Here is a 25214-nt window from a genome sequence, read left to right on the forward strand (position 1 = left end):
AGACAGATCGATCTCATTAAAACTAATACGATGAGATCAAATTGCAAATTCTTTTGGTTTTTATTGCAAAGAATATTCAAAAGAGCAATACAAGTCACTAAAAAATATATATATAAAAAAGGTCACATAAAATCTATGTCTATCATAATAAAATAAAGCATTAAAGATATTATGTTATCTACGTCAATAAATGTCAAAAATAGTCATACCGTTCAGAATTCCTCATTCTGATACTCACCCCAGATTGCCACCAGTCTCCTCATTGCATTAATTCTCTTATGATGAATACATTAAAAAGAACACCGTTTTATTTTCATCCACCATTTTAACTCCTTTGGAGAACCTACAATGTTTCCCTTTTTCTGTGATAAGGGCGCCAGCAAGAATCATATACATTTTTATTTCCCTTCCGAAATGCTGCAAAGTAACAATATTAATAATAAATAACTTGGTATTTGTAAAGTGCAAATTACTCACCCGTAGGGGTCTCAAGGAGCTGGGGGCCGTTGGGGAGATTAAGTGAGCTGTTGCTCAGAGTCACATGATGCTGAGCTGATCTGCCTCTGGCGCTGGGAATCGAACCGTGGGCACCACGCTGCGGAGTCAGCCGCCCTGGCCACTGCGCCACACCTCTCCCCTGAAGTAGAGACTTGAATCTCCGCCTACTCTCCACCCATTTTTTCTATTGGCTTGTGTCATTGTCCACTAAACTGTGGATGTTCTTTGGTCAATAGGCTTAGTAGTCCCTCCTTAGTGCTGCCTTGTCTAATTTTGTAACCTCCCATGGCAATACCCCCGTTACATGTGTTGTTAATTTGTAGGTTTTAATTACAGCCTCTAAGCACTATCTTCACAAATAGCTTTGTTTTGCCTGCTTTTGCAGACAGGACACGCTCTCTCCTAACGCTTAAAACATTTTTTTATAGCACGGGCGCCAAACTCATTTGCAATGTAATAGGTCTTGCATTTGCGAGAGTTTAAGCTATTGGCATTGTAAATGACAATGCCTTTTATTTATCTGTTTTAAAAATAACACATAAATAAAAGGCATTGTCATTTACAATGCCAATAACATAACATGTGTATTTGTAAAAGCGCACGTTCACCACTACGGGTATCTTGGCGCTGAATAACAGATGTTTGTTGTTACCCCACTCAATGGTACTTATTTTATCGACTTCAGATGGATGAACAGCTGAGTGGACCCACCAGGATTTGAATCTGTGACCATGAGGTTGAACACAGGCCCCTGCAGTAGACGCATTAGTCCACTGAGCCACCAGACCCGGCTGAAAGAGCTCAAACTCTCGTAAATGCGAGACCCATTGCATTGCAAATGCTTGTTGAGCTGAAATAGCTCAAACTCTCTTAAATGCGAGACCCATTGCATTGCAAATGCTTGTTTTGGCTAATGCCTGACATTTAATGAATGCTCAAATATGGTTGATTCAAGAGTTTGCTGAACCGCTGAAAATACTGGTTCTGATTTAATGACCGATAAAGCATGCATCAGTGTTTCGTTCTTAATTTCAGATTGTGTTCTTGGAGTTAGGAATGCATGATTGAAAATACCACATGAAAAAATCTGCTGGCAATGCTTACTTAAAAACTGCTGGTGCCAAGATGCCCAGAACATTGATTCTAAATGCAGAGACCATGGTGAAACTTTAGAACAATTATTGACTGTTCACAATACCTCTTTAAGACGAACGCCCGCAGTTACGTTTAGTTTAACCCCTTCGTTGCTGCCGTCGGCCAACGTCCGTCGCGAGCACTACCTTGGTAGCGCTGCACACGTCCGTTGGCCGACGCGGCCCCGCCCACACAATAGAACCCCCGCACTGCGGCAAAATTATCGCCGCGGTAAAGGGGTTAATTATCATATTCGACTGCAACTTTTCTTTTCGACTTGTATTCTTTTAATTTATCTTGCATATGTTGTTGAGTTTGTGTTTGTTTTTGTAGTTGTGTCAGTGGGTGAATGCAAGAAGGAGTCAGTGGATGGATGACTGGATGCATGAGTAAAAAGATGAGTGGCAAAGTGCATGTGTGATGGAGTGACTAAACCCATCAGTGACACACAAGACATGTTCATTCATAAGCCTAAACCACTGGCATTGAAAAAATGCTTGTTTGTTTAGCTATCTGCAATCGTCTACATGTTTCCTGTAAAGGGTAGTTTCTGCCCTCCTTTTCCTGTTGAAGCAGTTCTATAAAGGAAGTTCATTTTGGTAGCGTTTAAAGGGGAGTTTTATGGAGCGGTGGAAGTAATTGAAATCCTGGTGGAAATGTTTCAGGCAGTGCTTGCTTCCTGCCCAAGTGATAAATAAAGCATCTGTAAAAAGGAAACATGCCAGAGATTTGTGCTGTTGCTCTTTCAAAAGTTCTCTTCCCGGCTGGCCATACACAAGCTTAGGATGCACACATAGAATCAAGAAAGAGAATTGTATCTGCCACTGAAATGCATACTCTTGTCTGACTTGTATATTGTTTTTCAGCACATGCCATAGTATACTACTTTATAGAGCCACAAAGCAAGGAATTGAACACTCACTGATGAAATATGCAGTGAGCTGCAGTGCACAGGGTTGAATCCCAGCAGGGCTCACAAGCCTTCCAGGAGGTTGGTAAATTGATTTTCTTTAAGTCAGGTAATAGCAGCACCTGCTATTTACAGCGCTTATAAATGGCAGATCTGTCAGATGAAACACAATCTAAAAATCAACTTGTTATCATAAGCAAGCTGTTAGCCATAGTGCAGAATAAGTCACTATGTGGCCCATCAAAAAATGCACATATAAACACAACATTTAGGCTAATGCGTGTCCTTGGTTTGTGACTTGGGTGATATTCATGTCCAGTCCCTTTACGTTCACATCTAAGACAAAGTATATGCTTGCTGTTTCAGTATAGTGCTGTGTTGCATGACGTTACTCGGAATTTGTCTAAAGCACTCCTGCGCCGACGACCTCGCACCACTAAAGAACCCTCCCAGCAGACCCAGAAGCAAGAAGGTCCCCTGGTTCACCGACGAACTCAAGGACTCCAAGAAGACCTGCCGCATCCTCAAGAAAGCCTGGCGCCTCGACCAGACCACTGACAACATGACCGCCCTCAAACACGCCACCCGCAAGCACCACCAGCTCATCCGCACCACCAAGAAGAAATCACTGAAGGAGCGACTGACAACAACGCCCACAACCGCAAGGAACTCTTCAGCATCGTCAAGGAGTTCTCCAACTCCAGCACCGGCAACAACAACATCACTCCTTCACAAGATCTCTGCGACTCCCTCTCCTCGTTCTTCCACCGCAAGATTGCCGACATCCACAACAGTTTTGGCACACCATCCACACACCCTACCGTCGAACCAACGCACTCCACCGCCACCCTTCGCACCTGGACCACGGTGACCACCGAAGACACAGCCAGCACGATGAACACCATCCACTCCGGATCTCCAACTGACCCTTGCCCCCACCGCGTCTTCAACAATGCCGACTCCACCATCGCACCCCAACTACGGAACATCATCAACACCTCCTTCAACACCGCCACCTTCCCGGAGAGCTTGAAGCATGCCGAGCTCAACGCCCTACTGAAGAAACCAACAGCGGACCCCACCGACCTCAAGAACTTCCGCCCCATCTCGCTCCTCCCTTTTCCTGCCAAAGTCATCGAGAAGATCGTCAACAGACAGCTTGCCGCCTTCCTCGAGACAAACGGATCCCTCGACCCCTCGCAGTCCGGGTTCAGAGCCAACCACAGCACCGAGACCGCCCTCATTGCAGCCACCGACGACATCTGAACCCTGCTCGACAACGGGGAAACAGCGGCACTCATCCTCCTGGACCTCTCTGCAGCGTTCGACACTGTCTGCCACCGCACCCTAGACCAACGCCTCAGCAACACCGGCGTCCAAGACAAGGCACTGGAGTGGATCATCTCGTTCCTCGTCGGAAGAACACAGAGAGTCCGCCTCCCCCCGTTTCGCTCTGAGGCAACCGAAGTCATCTGCGGCATCCCGCAAGGATCTTCACTCAGCCCCACCCTCTTCAACGTCTACATGAGACCCCTTGCTGCCATCGCACGCCAACACAACCTCAACATCATCTCCTACGCCGACGACACCCAGCTGATCCTGTCCCTCACCAGAGACCCCGACACCGCCAGAACCAGCCTACACGAAGGGATGAAAGACGTCGCAGAGTGGATGAAGAACAGCCGCCTGAAACTGAACTCAGACAAGACGGAAGTCCTCATCCTGGGACCATCACCCTCCGCCTGGGACGACTCCTGGTGGCCCCCAGCCCTGGGCACCGCTCCCAAGCCAACATACCACGCACGCAACCTGGGCTTCATCCTGGACTCCTCCCTCTCGATGACCAGACAAGTCAACGCCGTCTCTTCATCATGCTTTCACACCCTCCGCATGCTTCGCAAGATCTTCCGATGGATCCCGACCGAAACCAGGAAGACGGTCACCCAGGCCCTCGTCACCAGCCGACTGGACTACGGAAACACCCTCTACGCCGGAACCACAGCCAAACTACAGAAAAGACTCCCAACGCATCCAGAACGCCTCCGCCCGACTCATCCTGGACATCCCCCGACGCAGCCGCATCTCCGGACACCTGAGGGACCTGCACTGGCTCCCCGTCAACAAGAGGATCACGTTCAGGCTCCTCACCCACGCACACAAGTCTCTCCACGACCTGGGCCCCAAGTACCTCAACGACCGCCTGACCTTCTAAACGCCCACCCGCCAGCTACGGCCTACCAGTCTCGCCCTCGCCGCTGTACCACGCATCCGAAGAGCCACCGCCGGAGGCAGATCCTTCTCCTACCTGGCGGCCAAGACATGGAACTCCCTCCCCATCCACCTTCGGCTGACCCAGGACCACCTCGCCTTCAGGAGACAACTCAAGACCTGGCTGTTCGAGCAGTAGCGGACCCCTTCCCCCAAGCGCCTTGAGACCCTTCCGGGTGAGTAGTGCGCTATACAAATATTATGATTGATTGATTGATTGATATGGTCTTGTAGCTCTGTTGACTGTTCTGAAAAACATTTTTTCTTGAAATTTTTTAAATAAATATATATATTTATATGTATATATATATATATATATATATATATATATATATATATATATATATATCCACTCCCACGCTTACACTATGAAGTAAGCAACGAGACATGCCGATCCAAGGTGCTTCAATTCAGATTTATTACAGGCACAAAAAGTCACATTTCGAACTCAACAGCTCTTGGTCACATGACCTTTACCTTGAATACACATTGTTTATAACTGCAGATAGCATCCCAAACAATATATATATATGTATATACATATATATATATATATATATATATATATAAGGATTTCACCAGCCGCTGCACTTCGTAGTTCCCAGCCTTCGGCGTCGGTGCCAGCCAGCGGCAGCAGCAGCCACTCAAATTTCATGGAAGATCTTGGAAGTTGCCTCAAATGACACGAAAACAAGATGCGGCACACCAGAAGACGGCACAATATTTTATTGTGCAAACTATTTTTAGCCCTGCTGATGTTTTTGAGACATCAATTTAACATGTTACTGAAGCTGACCTTAAGCTGCCTTTCTTTCTGACGGGGAGCAGCGAAGTGTATTACCACCTTCATCCCAAATCTTCTGCTTCTACAGGGGCACTGATCTAATGTATAATTAACTGTGCCCGAGCTATATAGGGTGACTGACTGTACACCCACCCTACTGTCTGCCTAGAGACACAGACTCACCATTTCTCAACAAGATACTTGTACTGGCTTTCCACAGGAACTGATCACAACCATCTGCGACTGCCCACGTGGAAAAATCTCGCTGGTAGATGGTCTAGGGTTGGATTTTCCTCACTCGTGCTTGCCAACTTAACATTGGTGAGCTTGAGCGAGTAAAAAACCCTGCTCTGCAAAGTTTTTCAGAACTCCGTGTGCTTTGCAGAGTGCGAAAAATTCCGCAAACTGCGACTGCGGCAGAGTTCACTGCCCAGACCTACTTATGACCTCAAATATTACATCACTCATGATATGTTAAATGACCTCATTGATGACATCACTGATGACATCCATGATAACATCGTAGTCCAGCAGAGGATCAGCCTTTTTCACAGGGTAAAATTACTTTAGAATACACTACAATTCCTTAAATCAGTATGGCGCCACCAACAAATGATTTATATTGTGACTGTGATCACCCTTTATATGGGCTTCTTTGCGTGAGTCTCAAAACAAGCTTCCACTATGTACACTTCAATGGCTGCTACAACATTTTGTACCTGTTGTGGCCAGACAATCAGCTTCACCCCAAATGCCCTTGGGGACAGGGTGTGCTCACCCATTCCTTTTATTAATTTCCGGAGCATGTTTGGACACCAATAGTCCAGATATACCTAACCTTTTAACATTTTAACCCCTTAACACCCACTGAGCACCTATTTAATAGCAAAAGTCTTGAAAATGGCTAAATGGATTTACACCAAATAATGAAAGAAGGCTTTTCGAGTAAAGTTCTCATTTTCTACCAAATGTGATGTATTCAGCCATTTTTTCTAGATCACATTCTAAAATTTCCTACGGGTATTAACATTTGAAATCAACATTTTAGGACCCCCTCACCCTTTTTCTTGGCCCCAGGAAGTTATAGTTAAGACCTGGTTTCCATAGGAAAAGCGTTTTTTACTTACTTATAACTTTGGCGCCATTTGGCGAATCTTCACAACATTTTCCAAAATAGTTCACGGTATGTTTAGTTCCTAGTTCTTCTTGGAATATTTTGGAGTGATCCAAAAAGCGGGGGATGAGAAAAAAGGGGGGGCATCAAAGTGTATTCCTTATGCAATTTCCATTAGGGATTTTGAAAACGACTACTGCCCGAACTGCTGGACAGAATTACACCAAACATGGCAGAGATGAAGCTGTTGGTCCAGAAAGAACCCTTTTTGTAGTTTGGGGTAAATCCATTCAGTAGTTGCAGAGTTATTACAAAAAAAAGAGATATAGATATCTAGAAACGCAAACCATCCACAGACCTGAGAGATCTTGTGATAAGATCTGAATGGCTGCAGGCACAACCAGGAAGTGTTGGCAGCCATTTTGGGACTCGAACTCAGCCGAGTCCCAAAAAAAGAGAAACAAAAAAAGAAGGGAGCAGGGTAAGAATACAATGATCCCCCCTAAGCCGGGTGGTGGTTTCCCCTAGGGACCCTGCAGGGCCGCAAAGCATTTTATTTTCTTAATTTTGCCACAAAATCACAGGTGGTTCCACACATTTGTGGCGAAATTGGACCAGGTTCCGGGGCAAAATTAAATTAATATATTGGGAAGAGGGGGTGCACATTTTCTTTCAATATACATTTTGTCATGCGGAGACTCCTGGAACCGTGTTGGAGGATCTTTATCTTGAAGATAACGCAATTTATGCTTCTGAAGGGTCAATGATAGGGAGTGTTGGATGTGACAGAGATGGTGTTGTTTATAGACTTCCCTGATGACTCCTGTATCATGTAGCCGGTTGAGTTTCTGCTCTGGAAATCTAGGTTACGCGTTGGGCTTTATTACAGTTGACCATCCTTCTGTAGCCATAATTGTTCTCAAAAGTAAAGAGGCCCAATCACAATGCTGTTTTGGGGGGAGCCCTATTGTTGTACCGCCAAGTCTGGTTGCCTGTACCTTTAAAACATTGAAAGAGAACTCTTTGCTCATTTGTGTGTGATGTATCTTTTTGTTGGGGCTGACTGTGGAGGGGCTGAGCTTCCATTGGTGCAGCAGGTGAAGTGGCACCAGGGCTGAAAAGTGTGAGGGGCCCCCTCTACCCTGATAATTGCTGTGTTTGATCATTCAAACGTAGCATTTCTTTGCGGTTACTAGGGCCCATAAAAGTGGCTACGCTACTCTGGTTGCTGCTGCTCCTCTCCCTCAAGGTGCCAAATATCTCAGGCCATTCTGCCATACCTTGCCTGAGATCACTTCTCAGATGTGCCCTTTGGTTAAACACATGCACTGACAGCACCCTCGCCTGCAGATTACTGGGGCTGAATTCCCAGGATTCCCATGATTGTCAGAAAATGTTCATTTAAAGAGAAGACTTTTGGCATTCTGCAGCACACAAAGAAATGCTTTGAGGGATTGTTTTTTTGCAGGAAGGTATCCCTTCCTGCACAAAAACATGTCTCCTTGTAATGCAGGCATCCCTGCCAACTGTTCCCAAACTGAAGTAATCACTTATTAAATTTAATAAGGTAACCTTATGTCATTCATTTAGAAAGCTACACTTGTTGCAGTGAAAAAATGACTTTGGTGGGTTTCACTGCCAGGTCATGTAAAACATAAGTACATATGTGCTACTTATAAAAATACTATGCTCCCAGCCCAATGTTCATTTGTGGCCTTTTTTAGAGTGACATTAGTAATAAAATGGAAGGTTTAGGCCTGGCAAAGGGTTTATTTTGCCAGGTCGAAAGAGCAGTTTAAAACTGCACTGCAGGGGGCAGTAGCAAGCCTTAGACATGTTTTACAAGGTTACTTTGTTGGATGGTGTTGGAAATGGGATCCCCGGCTGGCCAGGGCTTTCGCCAAAGTCAGTCAGAGACCACCACTCCCAAGTCAGGGCAAGGGAGTTACACGCCAAGATAACCCCTACTCACCCTCTAGGTAACGTGGCGTGAGCAGCAAGGCTAAACTTGGAGGCGATGTAAGTTAAGTATTTGCGCACGCACCCCAGCAACAACAACCAAAGGCCCACCACAAAGGAAACTCCACACAAGGTTATATAAAAATAGCCTTTGTATTACACCAAAACACATTAGATAAAACACACACTTTACAATGTGCCAGAGGCACGGGCAGAATTTACAAGGGGATATTTACAAGACAGGGCCACCTGGACCACTGTCAGGAATCAGAAGTAGCACTTTCAGAAATAGCACTTAGTACATAGAATATAGCACAAAATAGCACACAACCAGTAATCACTGGTAACAGGACCTCACTAGCACCACCTGTACTAGGGAGAAAACAACCACCTATGTATCACAATACCTGTAGGGGTGTAAGAACATACACATGATGCAATGCATGACATTCATTCAGAGGTGTAAAGGCACATGACGCATAAACAATACATTCAGAGGTGCATAGAAAGTACAATTGCGCCAAACTCACGTAAGTCACCACCTGTGACTGTCCCTAGGCCCTCTGGCCTTGTTGGGGCTAGGACGCCCTGTGTCCAATGTCCAGGAGCCTAAACGTAGCAGTTGCCCACAAAGTGCTGGGCAACTGGCGCAACAATGTTTGAGCCTGCCAGGGCTCAAGAACAACAATGGGGCCAATGTGGGAACCTTGCTGGGCTCTCAGAACACTGGTGGGGCGAACACGATGTGGGAGCCTCACAGGCTCTGCAGCAACAAAATGTCCCCCTGAGCCTCTCTGGGCTCTTCAACACAACTTTGGCGCCTGGAGCCTCTCTCCGGGCCCTAAGAAATGACTGTGGCCCTCCAGAGCCTCTCAGGGCTCGTGAAATAATTGCCCCCTTGAGCCTCGGGGCTCGCAAACAGAAAATGCCCCCGAGCCTCTCATCAATCTGCCACCTCGAGCCTCTCAGGGCTCAAAAGCAGAAAGGTGCAGCCTCACTGGGCTGTTGGGGTCCCTCACGGGGGACCCGGGAACACTGGGGGTGCCTCGAGCCTCTCTTAGGCTCGAACACCAAATGGGGTGGGCAGCCTCTCAGGGCTCGAGTGAAACTTGTGCCCAGCCGTTGGAGTCCCCCTCTCTGGGACTCGGAATCCGGAACTGCCCCCAGAGCCCTCTCAGGGCTATAAAACAAGTATGAGGCCAGAGCCTCTCCGGGCTCAAAGAAGGAATGCCCCCGGGGCCCCACTCACCAGCTTGTAGGCTTCCTTTCTCGGCTCCGGGCTGTGTGGGGAGAGACTTCCTGCCCCTCTCTCTCTCTCTGGGCATAGGCTGACTCGGCAGCCAATAGCAGAGCAGCCTCCCTGACGAGCCTCCCTCCTCGGCTCTGGGCACGCTGCTGAGGCAAATCCCGGGGAAAGAAGCAGGGGGTGAGAAAAGCACTCCGAGCACTAGCAGGCCATAAAGCTCCCCTTGGTCTAGGGTTTCAGCGAAGGCCCAAATGAAAATAAAGCGCTCCCAGCGCTAAAAGGCAATTAAAGCGCTCCCCAAGCGCTATATGCAAAATAAAGCGCTCCTAAGCGCTATGGACACTAAAGCGCTCCCAGGTGCTTTAGGAGAGCACAAGTCCAGTTAAAAGTCCTTCAGGCAGGCAAGGGGGGGGGGGCAAGGCTGGGCCCAGAGCCAGCACACTGGGTCTCCAGGCAGGGAGACACCCCAAGTGGCGGTCCTCTGGCCCAGCAGCAGCAACAGCCCCCTCAGGATCCTGGAAGAGAACAACAACTGTGGGGACACAGCCCCATTTTTATACAGTGCTTCCCTTTGTCTGAAGGTGCAGAGTGGGGGCGGAACCAGTCGCAGCTGGTTCTTGAGTACTCTGTTTACTTCAACCACCCTCTCTATTCACTGGCAGGGCTTGGGTCATTAGACACACCACAGGGGGGCGGAGCCAGCATTGTGTGGGGAAAACCCAGCCCATCCAGGACACAGGTACACTCCTCCCACACATTACTCATGCAAATCTCCCACTCACCACCGGGCAGACCCATCCAGACTTCCTGGAGCCTGGCATGCCAGCCAGCTCCAGCCAATCACACGCCAGCACCCTCACAGCACACGTACAGCCATGTCTAGAAATGGCGCTTCCCTACTAGACACATACAAGCCGCACATACCGTTGCGCAGCATTCACTCTCACGAGTTCACACATACCAGACTCAAGCCTGTACACCCCACGCATCAGGAACTACCAGGGACACATACATTCCCCATGCATTCCTATGGGCGGGCAGGCCCAGCCCAGCACATGTACTCAGAGTGCGCACGCACTTTCCACTGGGACACAGTGAAAGTGCGCAGAATCCCAAAAATCACCATTGCCAGGTCACCATTTCACGCAAAAAGTCTAGGGGTGAACCTGCCCTAAGGGCCAAAGTCCAACAGATGGCACAATAAATGCTGCAGCCCATTTGTAGCATTTCATTTCCAGGCGCTGAATACCGTTTACTATGGACTTCTAAGTAAACTAAAAGAGACAATTAGGAGTATACCAATTGACCATGTTTGGTAGGGAGCTCACAAGCACTTTACCCCTCGTTAACAGGAGTGAAGTAAAGCAGACATGGGATCAGCAAAACCAGGGTAGTGAAGACAAAAAATCTGGGGGATAACCACGCAAACGATGATCATTCCCCACTGACTATTTTTCTTGCCAAGAAGGTGTTGAAGTTCGCGTGTTGAGATTATTTTTATCCGGTTCACAAAGCCATGGATAGGCTGTTGTTAACTTAAGCCTACTGTATGTCAGGTACGTGATGCGTGGTTTTGTTATTGTATTTTTAGCTATAATCTACACATACGTTTAGGTGCTTATTTTTATTTAATTAAATAAATTGGTGGATATGAATACTCTCTCTTCTTTGTGCTATTCAGTCTTGTCCATGCTCTTTCATTTTACATACCAGCTCCTTGGGCCATGAGGATGCTATGGTTGGCGAACATTCGCTGTGTTTACTATTACTATTTATTATCTGTATATATGCGTTTGATAAACTTTTAACCGCTTAACCGCAGCGGCAATTCCACCGCGGTGGGGCGGATTAGCGCAGTGGGCGGGGCCGCGTCAGCCAACGGACGTGCACAGCACTACGAAGGTAGTGTGCGCGACGGCAGTTAAGGGGTTAACTCTCCTTCGTATAATCCGTCAATATCAGTTTCTGGAATGGGGCTTCAGATTTCATTACAATGATAGCGAATAGTACATTAATTACGCCCATATTTCCGGGGCTTATTCAATTAACAAACCTGGGTAAGCAAATTGAAGGGTAAATTGTTCTTCTCTTTCCAATGGTGATAAATAAAGAAAACATGGGGGAAAACACAGCAGCATGCCCATAAAACTCCTCTACATATTCCACCACATCACGCCACTGCTCGTCAGAGGTCCACCTTAACCAGAATTGTTCGCACAAGGAATTCAAATTGCCAATTACCTATCAATTTCTACAAATATGCTGGTTCAATCTGGGTAGGTTTTAGTCAGTTTCTTCACCTTTTTGTAACTGAGATTGAACAGGACTCAAATGCATGTGTTTTGTCTAACATGGATTACCTTCAGCTTCTCGTTGTAACAGGAGCCTGTATGAAACTTTGACAGAGTATGCCCAGACGTGGGCCCCTTGCTCACTTTGCCACTGGATTCAAGCTAGCCTGGCTGATGATGATTGATTAGCTAGAAACTGGTCCCAGGATGCTTGTTTCCGGTCCAGGGAAGACATGGCTTGGCAGTTCGGGATGGACTGTTCCCATGAGGCACAGGGTCAGACTGATGTGCATATGGCCATGTCTGAACTGGGGTGGTGGAGTGAGCTAAAGAATGATGATGGATTAAACCCAGATCAGTTGACTGGGGGTGAGTGCTTGCAATGTTCAACACTCTGTCCATCATCCCCTTTGGATTTGCTTTGTTTGCCCTAAGTTGGTAGGGTATGCCCAGACGTGGGTCCCTTGCTCACTTTGCCACTGGATTCAAGCTAGCCTGGCTGATGACAGCTGATTAGCCAGAAACCAGTCCCAGTATGCTTGTTTCCGGTCCAGGGAAGACATGGCTTGGCAGTTCGGGCTGGACTTTTCCCATCAGGCACAGGGTCAGACTGATTTGCATATGGCCATGTCTGAACTGGGGTGGTGGAGTGAGCTAAAGAATGATGATGGATTAAACCCAGATCAGTTGTCTGGTGGTGAGTGCTTGCAATGTTCAACACTGCGTCCATCATCCCCTTTGGTTTTGCTTTAATTTTACATACTAGCTCCTTCCAGGATCCTACGGTTGGTGAACATTCGCTGTGTTTACTATTACTATTTATTATCTGAATATATGCGTTTGACAAACTTTAAACTCTCCTTTGTATTATCCTTCAATATCCGTTTCTGGAATGGGGCTTCAGATTTCATTACAGTGATAGTGAATAGTACATTCATTACGTCCATGTTTCCTGGTGTGTCTGGAGCTTATTCAATTAACAAACCTGGGTAAGTAAATTGAAGGGTAAATAGTTCTTCTCTTTCCAATGGTGATAAATAAAGAAAACATGGGTGAAAACACCGCTGCATGCCCCTAAAACTCCTCTACATATTCCACCACATCGTGCCACTGCTCTTCAGTGGTCCAAATTAACCAGAATTGTTCGCACAAGGAATTCAAATTGCTAATTACCTTAATTCCTACAAATATGCTGGTTCAATCTTGGTAGGTTTTAGTCAGTTTCTTCACCTTTTTGTAACTGAGATTGAACAGGACTCAAATGCTTGTGTGCTGCCTAACATGGATTCCCTTCTGCTTCTCGTTGTAATAGGAGCCTGTTTGAAACTTTGACAGGGAGCATTTGGCAATCACAGACAGGTTCTTATAGACGCTTTGTGCTGTACGGGTATAGGGAAACCCCTGTTCAGCTACCTCTCTGGCTCGTTATGGCATTGCTCTGCATGATCATTTTCCACATAGCAGAAATGTCTCAATAGGCCCTTCGTGTATTACACGGAGCTTTGTCTTGCCCAGCGCAGGGGCGGCTCTAGGCTCATGGTGGCCCTGGGCAGGGAGCGTTGGTAGGGGGCCCCCGGAAGAGGGGGTCTGGGTGGGGCGGAGCGCAGAGGCCAGTAAAGAGGGGGGGTCAGGGTGTTTGGAAGTGGAACAGAGCCGGAGGCCACCAAATCCCTGCCAGGGGCAGCTACGCAAATATGTATCCATCCTCAGAGGATTATTTTATTAAGGATATATATTGGCGTGATGGCCCCTGGGGTTTGGTGGCCCTGTGCAGGTGCACAGCTTACACATGCCTAAGGCCGCCCCTGCCCAGCGAGTCCTCATGCAGCTTGTATTTTGCCATTAAAAGGGAATACTGCCTGAGATATTAGGACCAGGGCATGTGGGAAACACTCTGCTTGCCTGCTGGACTTCTGCATCCTAGAGTCTGATGTATTCGGGAAAAAAAAAGTCCTGACCCGGAGCAGACTTCTGTCCATGTGGACAAAAGCCAATGTCAATAGTTTGCAATTGGACAGACTTACGGGGAGGGAGATCACAGGGACCAATCCAAACTTAACAATCCACCTTTGTAGGACTTTTGTACTTTTTCTAGACAGAAAAATATATTTTTGCGTTATATTTAGAGACTGAGACGAACGGGAGACCACGAGCCTGAAATGTATGGCCGACTCAAGAAGAGCAATGACCATCACAGAGCATTTCATGAACTTTGCAACACCAAACGTCAGTATCCCCGGAAACTGTAGGTGAAGGTCATGAAGCCATGATAGGATACAAGTCTCTGGCAGTGCCTGTTGATGAGAATTGAACACCATAATCTCTATAGAAAACTGGTTGGGGTTCTGCATTTCTTAAAACTATCAGGAACTGGAGCCACCTTAGTCCCACTCAGAGCATTTTATGCAATATCTCTTCCACTCGCTGATGGCTCTAACTCAAGTTTCTAACCTTTCTGAACTCTTCTCAGATATGTCCTTCGGCTTCTTCCTGCTGGACATCTTCTTGCTCCATAGCTTTTCTAAATGTAAACAGAAAAGCTTTAGACAGACCAAATTGCCAGCTCCAGGGTGGCCGCATGCATTTCTGGGTTGGCCTCACAAAAGACCTGATTTGCAAAGAAAATGAGAAATGTTCTGCTGCATATCAAACTCTTCTAGTTGAAGCTAATTTCTGACTCTCTTTGAAGTCACATAACATTTCTGGGAGTGACACTAGGGCTGCTGCAGCTTCCCGCAAGTATTTAGGTGAGTAAACACTTTTGCATTTGAAAATGTTCCATGTATCTGTAGGTCTGAATATTTAGATGTAAGGCCACAGTTTATTTGCACCGAATATATTTTTTATCCCCATGGTTAAAGCATTACTCCTCAGGGTTAAAGCAGCAGTGCTATGTTCACAATAAAGTTGTTTTTTTTTCTCTCCTTTCCTACCTTAAAACAGTTTTAACAGTGCTTCCCACTAAGGGCCCAATTACGAACCTGGAGGCGGGCGGTGGATGTCCACCCACCGCCGCGCCAGCACTTCGACCACCCTATTACAACTAGGATGATCGGACTGCCATGGGACCGCCATCACTGTCGCAAGGGAACCGCTGTTCCCTGGCAGTATAGAGACATCAATATGCTTGGGGGACTGCCAATGTCCTGCCAAGCAAAATTATGAGTTTCCTCTCTTCCACTGTTTTCTTGGCGGTTCCTCCTGCTTGGAAACCATGGCGGAGTGGAAACAAAGGGGGCCATACAATGCCCCTTTGAACCTCTGGGCCCTGGGGTGCACTGGGGTAGGTGCAGTGGGGCACAACAAGTGCCCCCTGTGTGCATGCACCCTAGTTCCTGCACAGCATGGACATTATAGAGTGGAGTGGTGTGGCTCACTGGTTTGAGGCGGCAGACCCGGAAGCAGAGGACGGCCCGGGACCAGGGTTCTATTCCCGACGCGGCAGGGTCAAGGACCAGGGTCAGCGGACTCGATAATTCTCGCCTCGGTGCCTACTCTAACCAGGGATCACACTCGGCAACTCTGGGCATTAGCTTGCCTCATCTCCACAACGGCCCCCCACATACGCCGGGGATGCCTGGTTTCACCTTGGAGATACCCAGTAGGGACCATCTCACAGGGAAAGCCAGGACGGGTTCCCCAGCGGTCTACAGCGCAGAGATACTCCTTCAGGAGTCGATTCTAGCGCTTTAGAAACCCACAATTAATTAATTAATTAATTAATTATAGTCTATGCCTTGCATTAACTTTTTTTTGGCATTCCCACTGCGGTGCCCATTTTCAGACGCACCGCCGTGGGACTTAAAAAAAAGCCTGCCAGACATGAGAAATACTTGTAATCTGGTGGGCGGCCGACCACAGGTTTGGTTGGCTAACTACCTACAAAAGATTTGTGAACACTGTAAAGTTTTAAGCACAAACTCCTCTACATGGGGTCAGACTTTCCACCATATGAGGTCAATAAAATGAGAGACATTCAGGCGGATAACAGTGACCTCACACTGCTACCCACTCACAACCAGGGCCATGCTTTATAAATGGCAGCAAAAAAAAAAAAATCAAAATGAAAAAAACAATGTGCACCCACACTTTATAGTATCATAGAGTTCAACGACTCAGGCAGTAGGCCCTGCATAAAAAAATTATTATGAATATATTTCCAGGCGCGCTTAGGTCTCTGGCGTCCCTTCCTCGCTTGCTTCATCCAGAATAATGCAATGTCGCTTTGACCACTAGAATGTCAACAGCTTAGGTAACTAGGAAGTCAGGCACGCGAGGTCTGTTGTTCCCTCCTCCTTCTGGGGCCCTCGCGGGACAGCGTACCCTGGAACCAAGCAGCAGTTGGCCCGTTGGGTCTTACATCTGTATCCTGCACTGGAAGGGCCAACCCGCTGCTAGCACATCCTATCACACCTGCCCAGGCAGACGTGGGCAATTGACACACACTTTTTCTTTTTTTTTTAACAAAAATTGAAATATCTTCTGGCACGCACCATCAAGAAAAACAACATTGTTTTCAGGCTGCCTTATCTCTTCGCTCCCAAATATCCTGTTCCTCGAGCAGCCACAGCCAGGACCAATAGAAACCCCTTCCTGTCATTTGCTGACTTCATTTCCCAGACTTAGCACAATCTCATCCGCTCCAAACAACCTTGTCTAACCTGCTGTATGGTCAGCGTGAAGCCAGCATTATTATTGGTGATTATTAGCGATCGATACCAGCGGGATCATGGCTAGCACCATCAAGGTAAGGTTGGACTTCATGTGTCTTCATGCTGGTATTTGCTTGGGGTTTACTCTTGCTATCGCTGAGGGATAAGATATGTTGTGGTTGGGCAACACCCTTACTGCCACAATGGAAGGCAGCACGGTTTCCTCTGCGGTGCCTGTTAAATTTCCTTTTTCCTATTTCAGCCATCCGCAGTGCTTTAAACTTCGGGAAAAGGTGTTCCTTTGCTTTTTTAGCCTATAAATTCATGATCGGACTTGTAGACGAGGCTCGTGGTTGAGTGATTCCCTTTACTGTTGCAGACAAGGTTCCAAGTACGAACTTTGTGATTTGATGTGTGTATATGGACGCAAACAGATGTGTTACTGTGTGTTTTTCCTTCCAAGAGGACTTTATCCCTAGTGCATCTTTTTCAACTTTTTCCACCATAATTGTTTTTTTTAAGCATCGTGACACAGCTCGGGATTGAGTGCAGAGTATCTCACGGTCTTTTAGCGTCTTTTTAAAAAAATTTTAATGTACACACACAGATCGCAGATTCGTTTTTGGGTAACCCATGCTTGGGAGCGTAGCGTGGAATTTATTTTGCTCTTGCAAATATCGGAGAATGGATCAGTGTGAAATTGCATTTGTACGATTAAAATTCATGAATTGATTATGCCTCGTGACTGCTGCATTTGACAGCTTGTTTATTGTTCAAATTTTGATGCAAAGTCTTCGCAGCGCTAAGCGGGGGATGCGCTTGAACAAGTGATGCTCAAAGCATTTACACGGACCTTGAAGCACTTTCTTATCTCTGTGAGAACAGTTGGGATGCATCCGTCTGAATCCGTTCTTCGCCCTGTGTCTGATGCGCTGCGTTTATACAGCACGCACCCAACCTTAGCATGCACCGGGGGAACTGAGAAAGGAGCACTGCAAGCTTCCAAGAAACGTCATTATAACAGATCAGATCAAAAATATGCTGAGGCAAAAACAGCAGTGATACGCTGGGTGAATAAAACTGATTGACACTGTCCGTTCTACCAGAACACTGTTCTGTGCACACTCCCTGAGCACACACCATTTATTCTACCTCTAGACTACCCGAAACTGGACCCTTAATGTTTTATTCAAGTTCCACTCTCCATAGTTCATTTGCAATACACCATACAAGCTATCAGCACATTGTACTTTGCAGAGGCGCAACTAGAGCCAAATTTCGGGGGGGGCTAAGAAAAAATTTCGGGGGGGGGGGCTGAACCTTTAATCAGTAGGCAGAGTGGAGCTGCAGGGCCTCCAACAAGGGGTGAAACAACAGCTAGGCCTAATTAACATTCAAATGGTCTTTTAAAGACCTGTGAAACGTTCGGGTGTGGCTGTGTGTGTGCCCAGGATCTGTCTCATCCCGGGCTGCAACACATGACAGTGGGGGGGGGGGAGGGGGAGGGGCAGAAGCCCGGTGAGTCCAATGGGTGTTGCACGCCTGGTACTTTGCATGCTACCTGCACATTGCACCATGTATGCTTCCTTTGCATTATACTTTGTACCATGCACACTACGGGGCATATTTATGAGTGCTTTGTGCCGCTGGAGCGTCACTTTTTGGAATGCTCCAGCAGCTCAAACAACAAAATCATGTGTATGAGGTCACGCAAAGCCTCTTTGCTTGGCTTTGAATGGCCTCGTAGATATGGAGTACGGCAAGGCTGCGTTGACTTACTCTGGCGTCGGGACGTGTACCATGGGCATTGAAGTGGGTGTTCCAATGCAACACCCATGGATTTTGACCCTTCCCCAGATTTACAAGACCAGGTAAACCCTCGTAATTGCCAGACAATACACCTTCCGAGGTGAGGCATAACGAAGAGAAATAACTTTATTTCTCCTCTCTTATTCCTCTCCTCTTTTCATGTATGCTGCATTCTGCAGCATACATGGAAAGAGGTAAACACCTCTCAGGATTGTTTTTGTGCAGGAAGGTGCATCTTGCTGCCCAACAACAATCCTGCTTACAACACAGGCACACTTCCACCTATGTTAGCCTAGGCTGCTAAAATGGCGCTAGGGCTGGAGGAAAGGACAGAAATGCACCGTATTAGATCAATGTGGGTCATTCTTGCCCTTTCACTTTGACGTACGGCAGAGCAGCAAGGTGACTTTGTCCATCAAACCCCATAAACGAGGCCCTTCCTGAACATTCCATCGTGGGCGATGCAATCTGAATCCTCTCTGTCAAGAATGTTCTTTGCATCAACTTGGACATGTTATCTGAACATTGCCACATACGTGCTAATCTACATTTCCACCCTCCTTTATACCTTCCAATGCTACTCTTCAATATCATTCATATTTTGCAGATCTTGCATAGCTTGTTTCCGCTTTTACTTGTAAAAGAGAGAGGATGTGGCCTAACGGCCAGATCTGTCATCTATGAAGCTGGGGAAACTAGGTTCGAAACTCGGCGTCGTCTCAACATCCTGGGATTCTGGACACATCACTTAATCTCCCATACAAAATAATAATAATATGGCATTGTGTAATATAACTCGGGTCGAGTTCGCGCAGTGTAAAACTGCAAGAAAAAATGAATGTGTGAAGACGTGTTACTTCATGCCATATTACCGAAGGAGTCTTGCACTAACAAGAAAACGGAGGAAACGTGTTGTGTGGTTATTGCTAAACAGTAGAATGTCAAATGATTTGTTAACGTGCTTTCTGATACGGATATTAGCAAAGCGATCCTAGTACATACTGCGTTAAAAAAAACATTTTGCACTAATTGCGACTTATGATATTGCCTGCGAAATCCTTCGTTCTTTATCAATTTATAAAATTGAGAACACTGATTAACCCTGTTTATGATAATTATACAGAAAAGAGAACAAATGCTGCGAATCAGTTGCTCTATGTTCTGCCCATGTTTGGTATTTACATTTTGAGCGAAAACTGCTTGCTTCAATTCCTTTTACATATGTAAAGAAAATCGTGCAAATGGTACGTCCCATTGTGTTGACAAATTTAATAATAACATTACAGTGCAATGTGAAATTTCTCTAACTGTCACAGAAAAGCGGTAGTGATTGCGTTGGTTGGCTGGTCCAAATTCCCCTGCAAAGTTGAGCATTTAAGGTCCTAATATCTAAAAATAATCATAAAGTATGGGAGGGGGAGATTTACGCCTCCTCCTCAAAGTATGTTTTTGATTTTTTTCTGTTTACAAACATTTCCATAAGTCGGCCTGCAAACTGAACCTCCTGGGTAAATGCACATTTTTTATACACCCCCAAGAATTGTGGAAGTGACCCGTTCCGCCGTTCATCCTGTAAGGGGACTGTACATTTCCGATCATTTCCAGGGTCTAAAGTTGTCGGAGAGGAGCTTTGGAATGTATACATACATGCATGTTTGTGGGCCTTCCCAAACGTCTAAGGGTAACCACTGCATGAAATGCCCACTTCCCACCACTTGCGTAGTAATGGTGTGGATAGTACAGTGGTAATTTAATCTAAAATAGCAAAATAAATTGCCACTGTATGCAACTACATGCCATAAAACATGGCGACTTAAAAAGGCCAACCAAAATGCTTTTTTTCAAAATGATATAATTTTTGGAATTTCAACCATTTACCCACACAATATTCCTAACAAATATGTCAGCAAGACATTTATAACCATTGAGGCGTATTTATAAGGGCATTGCGCCACCAGAGCGTCAGCTTTTCCGACGCTCCTATGTCAAAATGCCCTGCTCCCTATTTACAAAGTGGTGCTAAGCCACTTTGTGTGGCTTAACGCCACTTTGTACAGTCGGCCCCTTTCATGCAGGTATCTAAGGGAAACGGTCATGCAATGGGTGTCGCTGTGAGTGTTCCACCGCAACACCATTATTGTTTGACGCTCCCCCAGATTTACAAGGATCTGTAAATCTATTGCAGCGCCACTGAAAAGCAGGTGTTAGATTGGGGCAACGAGTAGAAACTGTTGTATATCTCCTTGTTTTTTGCTCGTATTTCAAAATTGTTTATTTGCAGGAAGGTGTCCCTTCTTGCACACAAACAATCATCCCTGCAACGCAGGCCCCTTTGCACAATGGCACAAGGGTATCTGCATTGACGCTAGGCAGCTTTTTACACGCTGGTGCAAGGGAAAATACAGGGGTGCACCGTATTATTGTGAATACGACACATCCCTGCGTTTTTCAAATGACGCAGTGTGGCGCTGCTAAATTGCTTTCAGCGCCACACATTAATTTGTGAATATTCCCTAAAGTGTCCCAAGGGGTAAAAAGGAAAGAGAAAGGACTTTACATAGTTTGTTCTGGAATTATTCTCATTTTATTACAAGGAAACAGACTTTTAGAAACGTGAAAAAAGAGGTGGAAAGAATATTTTGTGCCCACCTTGCATGAAAACTTAAAATGCGTCTTTAATTTTGTCACTCAACTCAAAATAAAGCAGTGCATATCTATTTAAGATTAATTTTGTTATATAAGTGTTCCCTGAGTGAATCTTTGGGTCATTTAGACCTTAGTGCAGAATTCGGGCCCAGTTACAGAATTAGTTAGTTTTGAGTTTTTACACCCTTTTTTAACTGTGTGTATCACACAAACTGTATTTTTGCCCATATTCCGCATTTATTTATGAATTTTTCAGTTTTTGAGCTTTCTTTTGTGGCTCATACAAGTAGGAAAACTAGCAACCAAATTTACACCCAGCTGTCTTCAGAAAATCGTAAAGATTAGGGGTGTACAACATTGAAAGCTTGCTTAATTTGCAACTTTGCAATTTTGCTTTTTTAATTTGTGGGCTTTGCAATCTGCAAGGGTCACAAGTGTTTTTATAAAAAAAAGGGTGGGAGCCACAACTCACCTAATCCCGTCCCCCGGGATGTACTTCGTGGCCATAGAAAGTGAGCAGAGGGTGCTGCTTTGGGTGAATGGTCCGCCTCGGATATGACTCCAAAAATTTGTGAGGGTGGCATGATGGAGGAATAGGGCTCCCAGATATAAATAAATACTATTGGGCTGTTCATTTGGCAGCCATCAATCAATGTACGTACTAGCCCCATGATGATCCTGGGTATAAAATGGACAGATGTCTCTTACCGGGGGACCTATACCAGGGCACTCTATTCCAGGCCAACAAAAATGCAGCTGACGAGGCCCACGTGGCACTCTGTCCAGGTGTGGTATACGGCTCAAAAGATCCTGAGTTGGACAAAGAAAATCACGCTGGCCACCCCTCTGTGGGACTCGGAACAACTGGGTACCTAAAGGAAGAGAAAAGGCTTCGACAGCTGGGACATCATAGGACTATCCACGGTGGATGACCTATAGAGAAAGGGAAAGTACTATCCTTTTAGTTTCTGCAACAAGAATACGAACTGGCGAATGTAGAAAGATTTAGATATCTACAGGTGCAACAAGCTGTATAAGCAAATATCCCAGTGGGAGAGACACCCCCGAGGCCTCGCCGTTGGAGGATAGACTCTTTGACGAATACATGCCTAAAAAAGCAATACCTTGACTTATCAGAAATGTATCAACCTCACACCTGACCCCCTCGCGCAGCTCCATGGGAAATGGGAAACTGATCTGCCGGGGCTAGAAGAGGATGATTGGTTGGAGGCATTGGCCTCCCCCAAAGAAGTCACAATTTCTTCCAGGCTTAAACTGTTGCAGCTGAAAATACTTCACAGAATATATTACGTAGGACTAGCACTGGTCAAGATGGGCTACATGATTGATTCTAGCTGTAGGGGACAGTGCGGTCAGGAAGACACAATCATACATATAATTTGGGAGTGCACAGACATCATTAGGTATTGGTCAGAAGTCCTCCACTGTATGGAGGAGATTTTGGGATTGAGTTTGGCACCAGAGGCTAAAAGGTGCCTGCTGAATATCAGGGAACCTACGGACCTAAGTAGCAAAGAGAAAATATGGGCTATGTTTGGCCAGTTGGTAGCCAAAAGGAGGATCACTAGAATGTGGCAAGAGGCTCCAACAGTAAGCGCATGGAAGAAAGACATGGACTGGTGCATGTTCAGGGAAAAGACAGTGTATGTATCCCGGGGATGCCCTAAAAGATGGACACAAATATATGGGCAAATGGAATGCATATAGAGGGAATATTTGTGCTCCGCTTTCTTCCTCCCCCTCTCTCCCTTGATGAACCAGAGACTAATGAAGCAATTATATATTGATTGCTTAATGTGTTTAAACAAATGGTGTAAAATGTACATCCCAAAGTACAGTATTTTTAGATTCTGTGTTCAAGTACTGTGATGTTTGTAAGATCACTACACTTTCATCAATGAAACGTTATATTAAAAATAAGGGTGGGAGCATATTCAGGCAGCTCCTCTGCTATGGCATCGCCCCACTGCTTTCTCGCAGTGCAAGAAGCAAAAGCATAAATGGTTATAACTTTGAGTTATTACCATTTATGTTTTTTTTGCCAGTGGGCGGGGCTGCACTGCTTACGGAGCTGCAGGATAGGTGAGGAATGGCTTGCCCATTCCTGAGTGAGCAATGGCTGTTTGGTTGGCCCTCTCAGGCCGCCAAAACCAGTCATGCGCACTCCCTTGTTCTGCAGGCGTTGCAGTCTGTATGGAGAACATGTCCACCCCTACAGCCCCTGGTTGAGTGCCATGTCACGACGCTCAGATCAATCGCGATGCTCCACTGGAGAGTTGTGATTGGCCTAGGGGTGGGAGCCTGGCCGCCTGTTTCCTGTTCCGACCTGGAGTTGGACACAGGCAAGCAGGAAGGAAGATGGCGGCGACAGAGATGTACGTTTAATTTATTCTTATTTATAATTTTTTTCTGCACCACGCAGCTGCACTGTCCATCCCCCAAGCATGCCTGCCCCCCCCACCCGCGAGCCGTGCCGGCCGCCCTGCTTTGATTCAGCGGTAAACTTTGCTACACAAGTGGTAACAGGAGGACTGTCATGTTAAACTTACTTCTTGCTTTAATTGGAAGCCAATAAATGGCAGACAAAATGGTTGCGACATTATCATACTTTCAATAGAAAATGTGTGTCTTCAATTAACGTGGAATTTGGCCTTCTGGGGATAAGCCTTTCTAGTGGCCAATCAGTGCACAGCGTTGCCTTCCGCCATGCCCTCCACCTGCCACCTCTCGTCTTGCCTGAAGCGCCCTTACGAGGTAGGCTCTATCCATAGGTAGCACTCTCTTGGTACATACGGTGATGTGTTCCTGCTCCCTAAGCCCTGCTGCCCTGCCCCCATGACTGCTGGACTCTGACTTTAGCTCTGCCAAGTTAGCTGTGGGCAGAGGAGGTGATCTTTAGCCAGTGACAGGACATGGCCGTCAGTCATGCCCCATGCACTTCATGTGCAGGGCTTGGCATTTGACTCCCCTCTCCTAGTCTCCGTGCGCCCTGAGTCCCTGGACCCAGATTTCAAACCACGCATTATTAGGCTGTAGGAATGTCTCTTGGAAACCAACTTACACACAAACAAAGATGGAAAAGAGTGCGTGTTTGTGGACTCAGTGATTTCATTAATGCTGTCCTGGATGATGTGATCTTTAATATCAGCTCTGATGTCATTTTTGATTCCATAACTTCATCGAGCATTTGAGGGCTGTTGCATTTCAAAGCCCTCACAGTACAGACTCGGAGTGGCCGGTTCAAGCAGGAGAACTCCACAGTTATGATTCTCCTAATTATGAAAAAGTATCTACGCTACTCATGTTATACTTTTTTGCTTTTGACAAAGTGCCATACGCTTGTGTGAAATCTTTCCCAAAAACTCCTATGGAAATGCATATCTTAGGCATGCTTGTGTACATTATGCTATCACCACTCATGTAAAACCAAATGATTAATAATAATATAGTCAGGACAAAGAAACGGTAATACCCACATTACACGACATGTACATCACCTTTCTCAGCATGCAAGCAAAACAAACCCAAGGGTATATATGGCCAATACGCAAACAACACTCATGCAGACACCACTGTCCCAAAGCTGCCATTTCCACTCATGTATATTTCCTTCAAAGCATAAAGTTATTCCATTGCAAATAAATACTTTTATGCTTAGATCATGTTATGGAGCTTCTGGCACCAGCATTCAAAATGCAAGGAAGCAAATGTTATGCGGCTGTGCACACGATACACATGTGATATATACAGTGGTCGAAGTGGGGGAAAAAAGTTGGGGAACTGTGGGCGGAGATCAGGGGGCGGGAATAACCTAAGGATTGGGTCAGTGGGCGGAGTCAGAGGTGTGGCCAGAGAGAGCAAATCATTCTAATTTTTAGTGTT

The 25214-nt window shown here is 46.1% G+C and overlaps 1 protein-coding gene across 4 annotated transcripts in view; it reads left to right on the forward strand.

Annotated features, from left to right (window-relative positions):
- Window positions 1–25214, forward strand: part of ERG (ETS transcription factor ERG) — a 556889-nt gene that overhangs the window by 349549 nt on the left and 182126 nt on the right. For 2 of the 4 annotated variants that reach the window (XM_078656844.1, XM_078656845.1), the window contains exon 1: window positions 16582–16951. The exons of the other annotated variants lie outside the window; for them this stretch is intronic. In XM_078656844.1, coding sequence (XP_078512970.1) covers window positions 16934–16951 — 18 coding nt within the window. In that variant the 5' untranslated portion in view covers window positions 16582–16933. Of the gene's footprint in view, window positions 1–16581; window positions 16952–25214 lie in introns of those variants that run through there. 4 annotated transcript variants of the gene reach the window in all.

Source organism: Lissotriton helveticus, chromosome 8 (assembly GCF_964261635.1).
Source record: "Lissotriton helveticus chromosome 8, aLisHel1.1, whole genome shotgun sequence".
Lineage (NCBI taxonomy): Eukaryota > Metazoa > Chordata > Amphibia > Caudata > Salamandridae > Lissotriton > Lissotriton helveticus.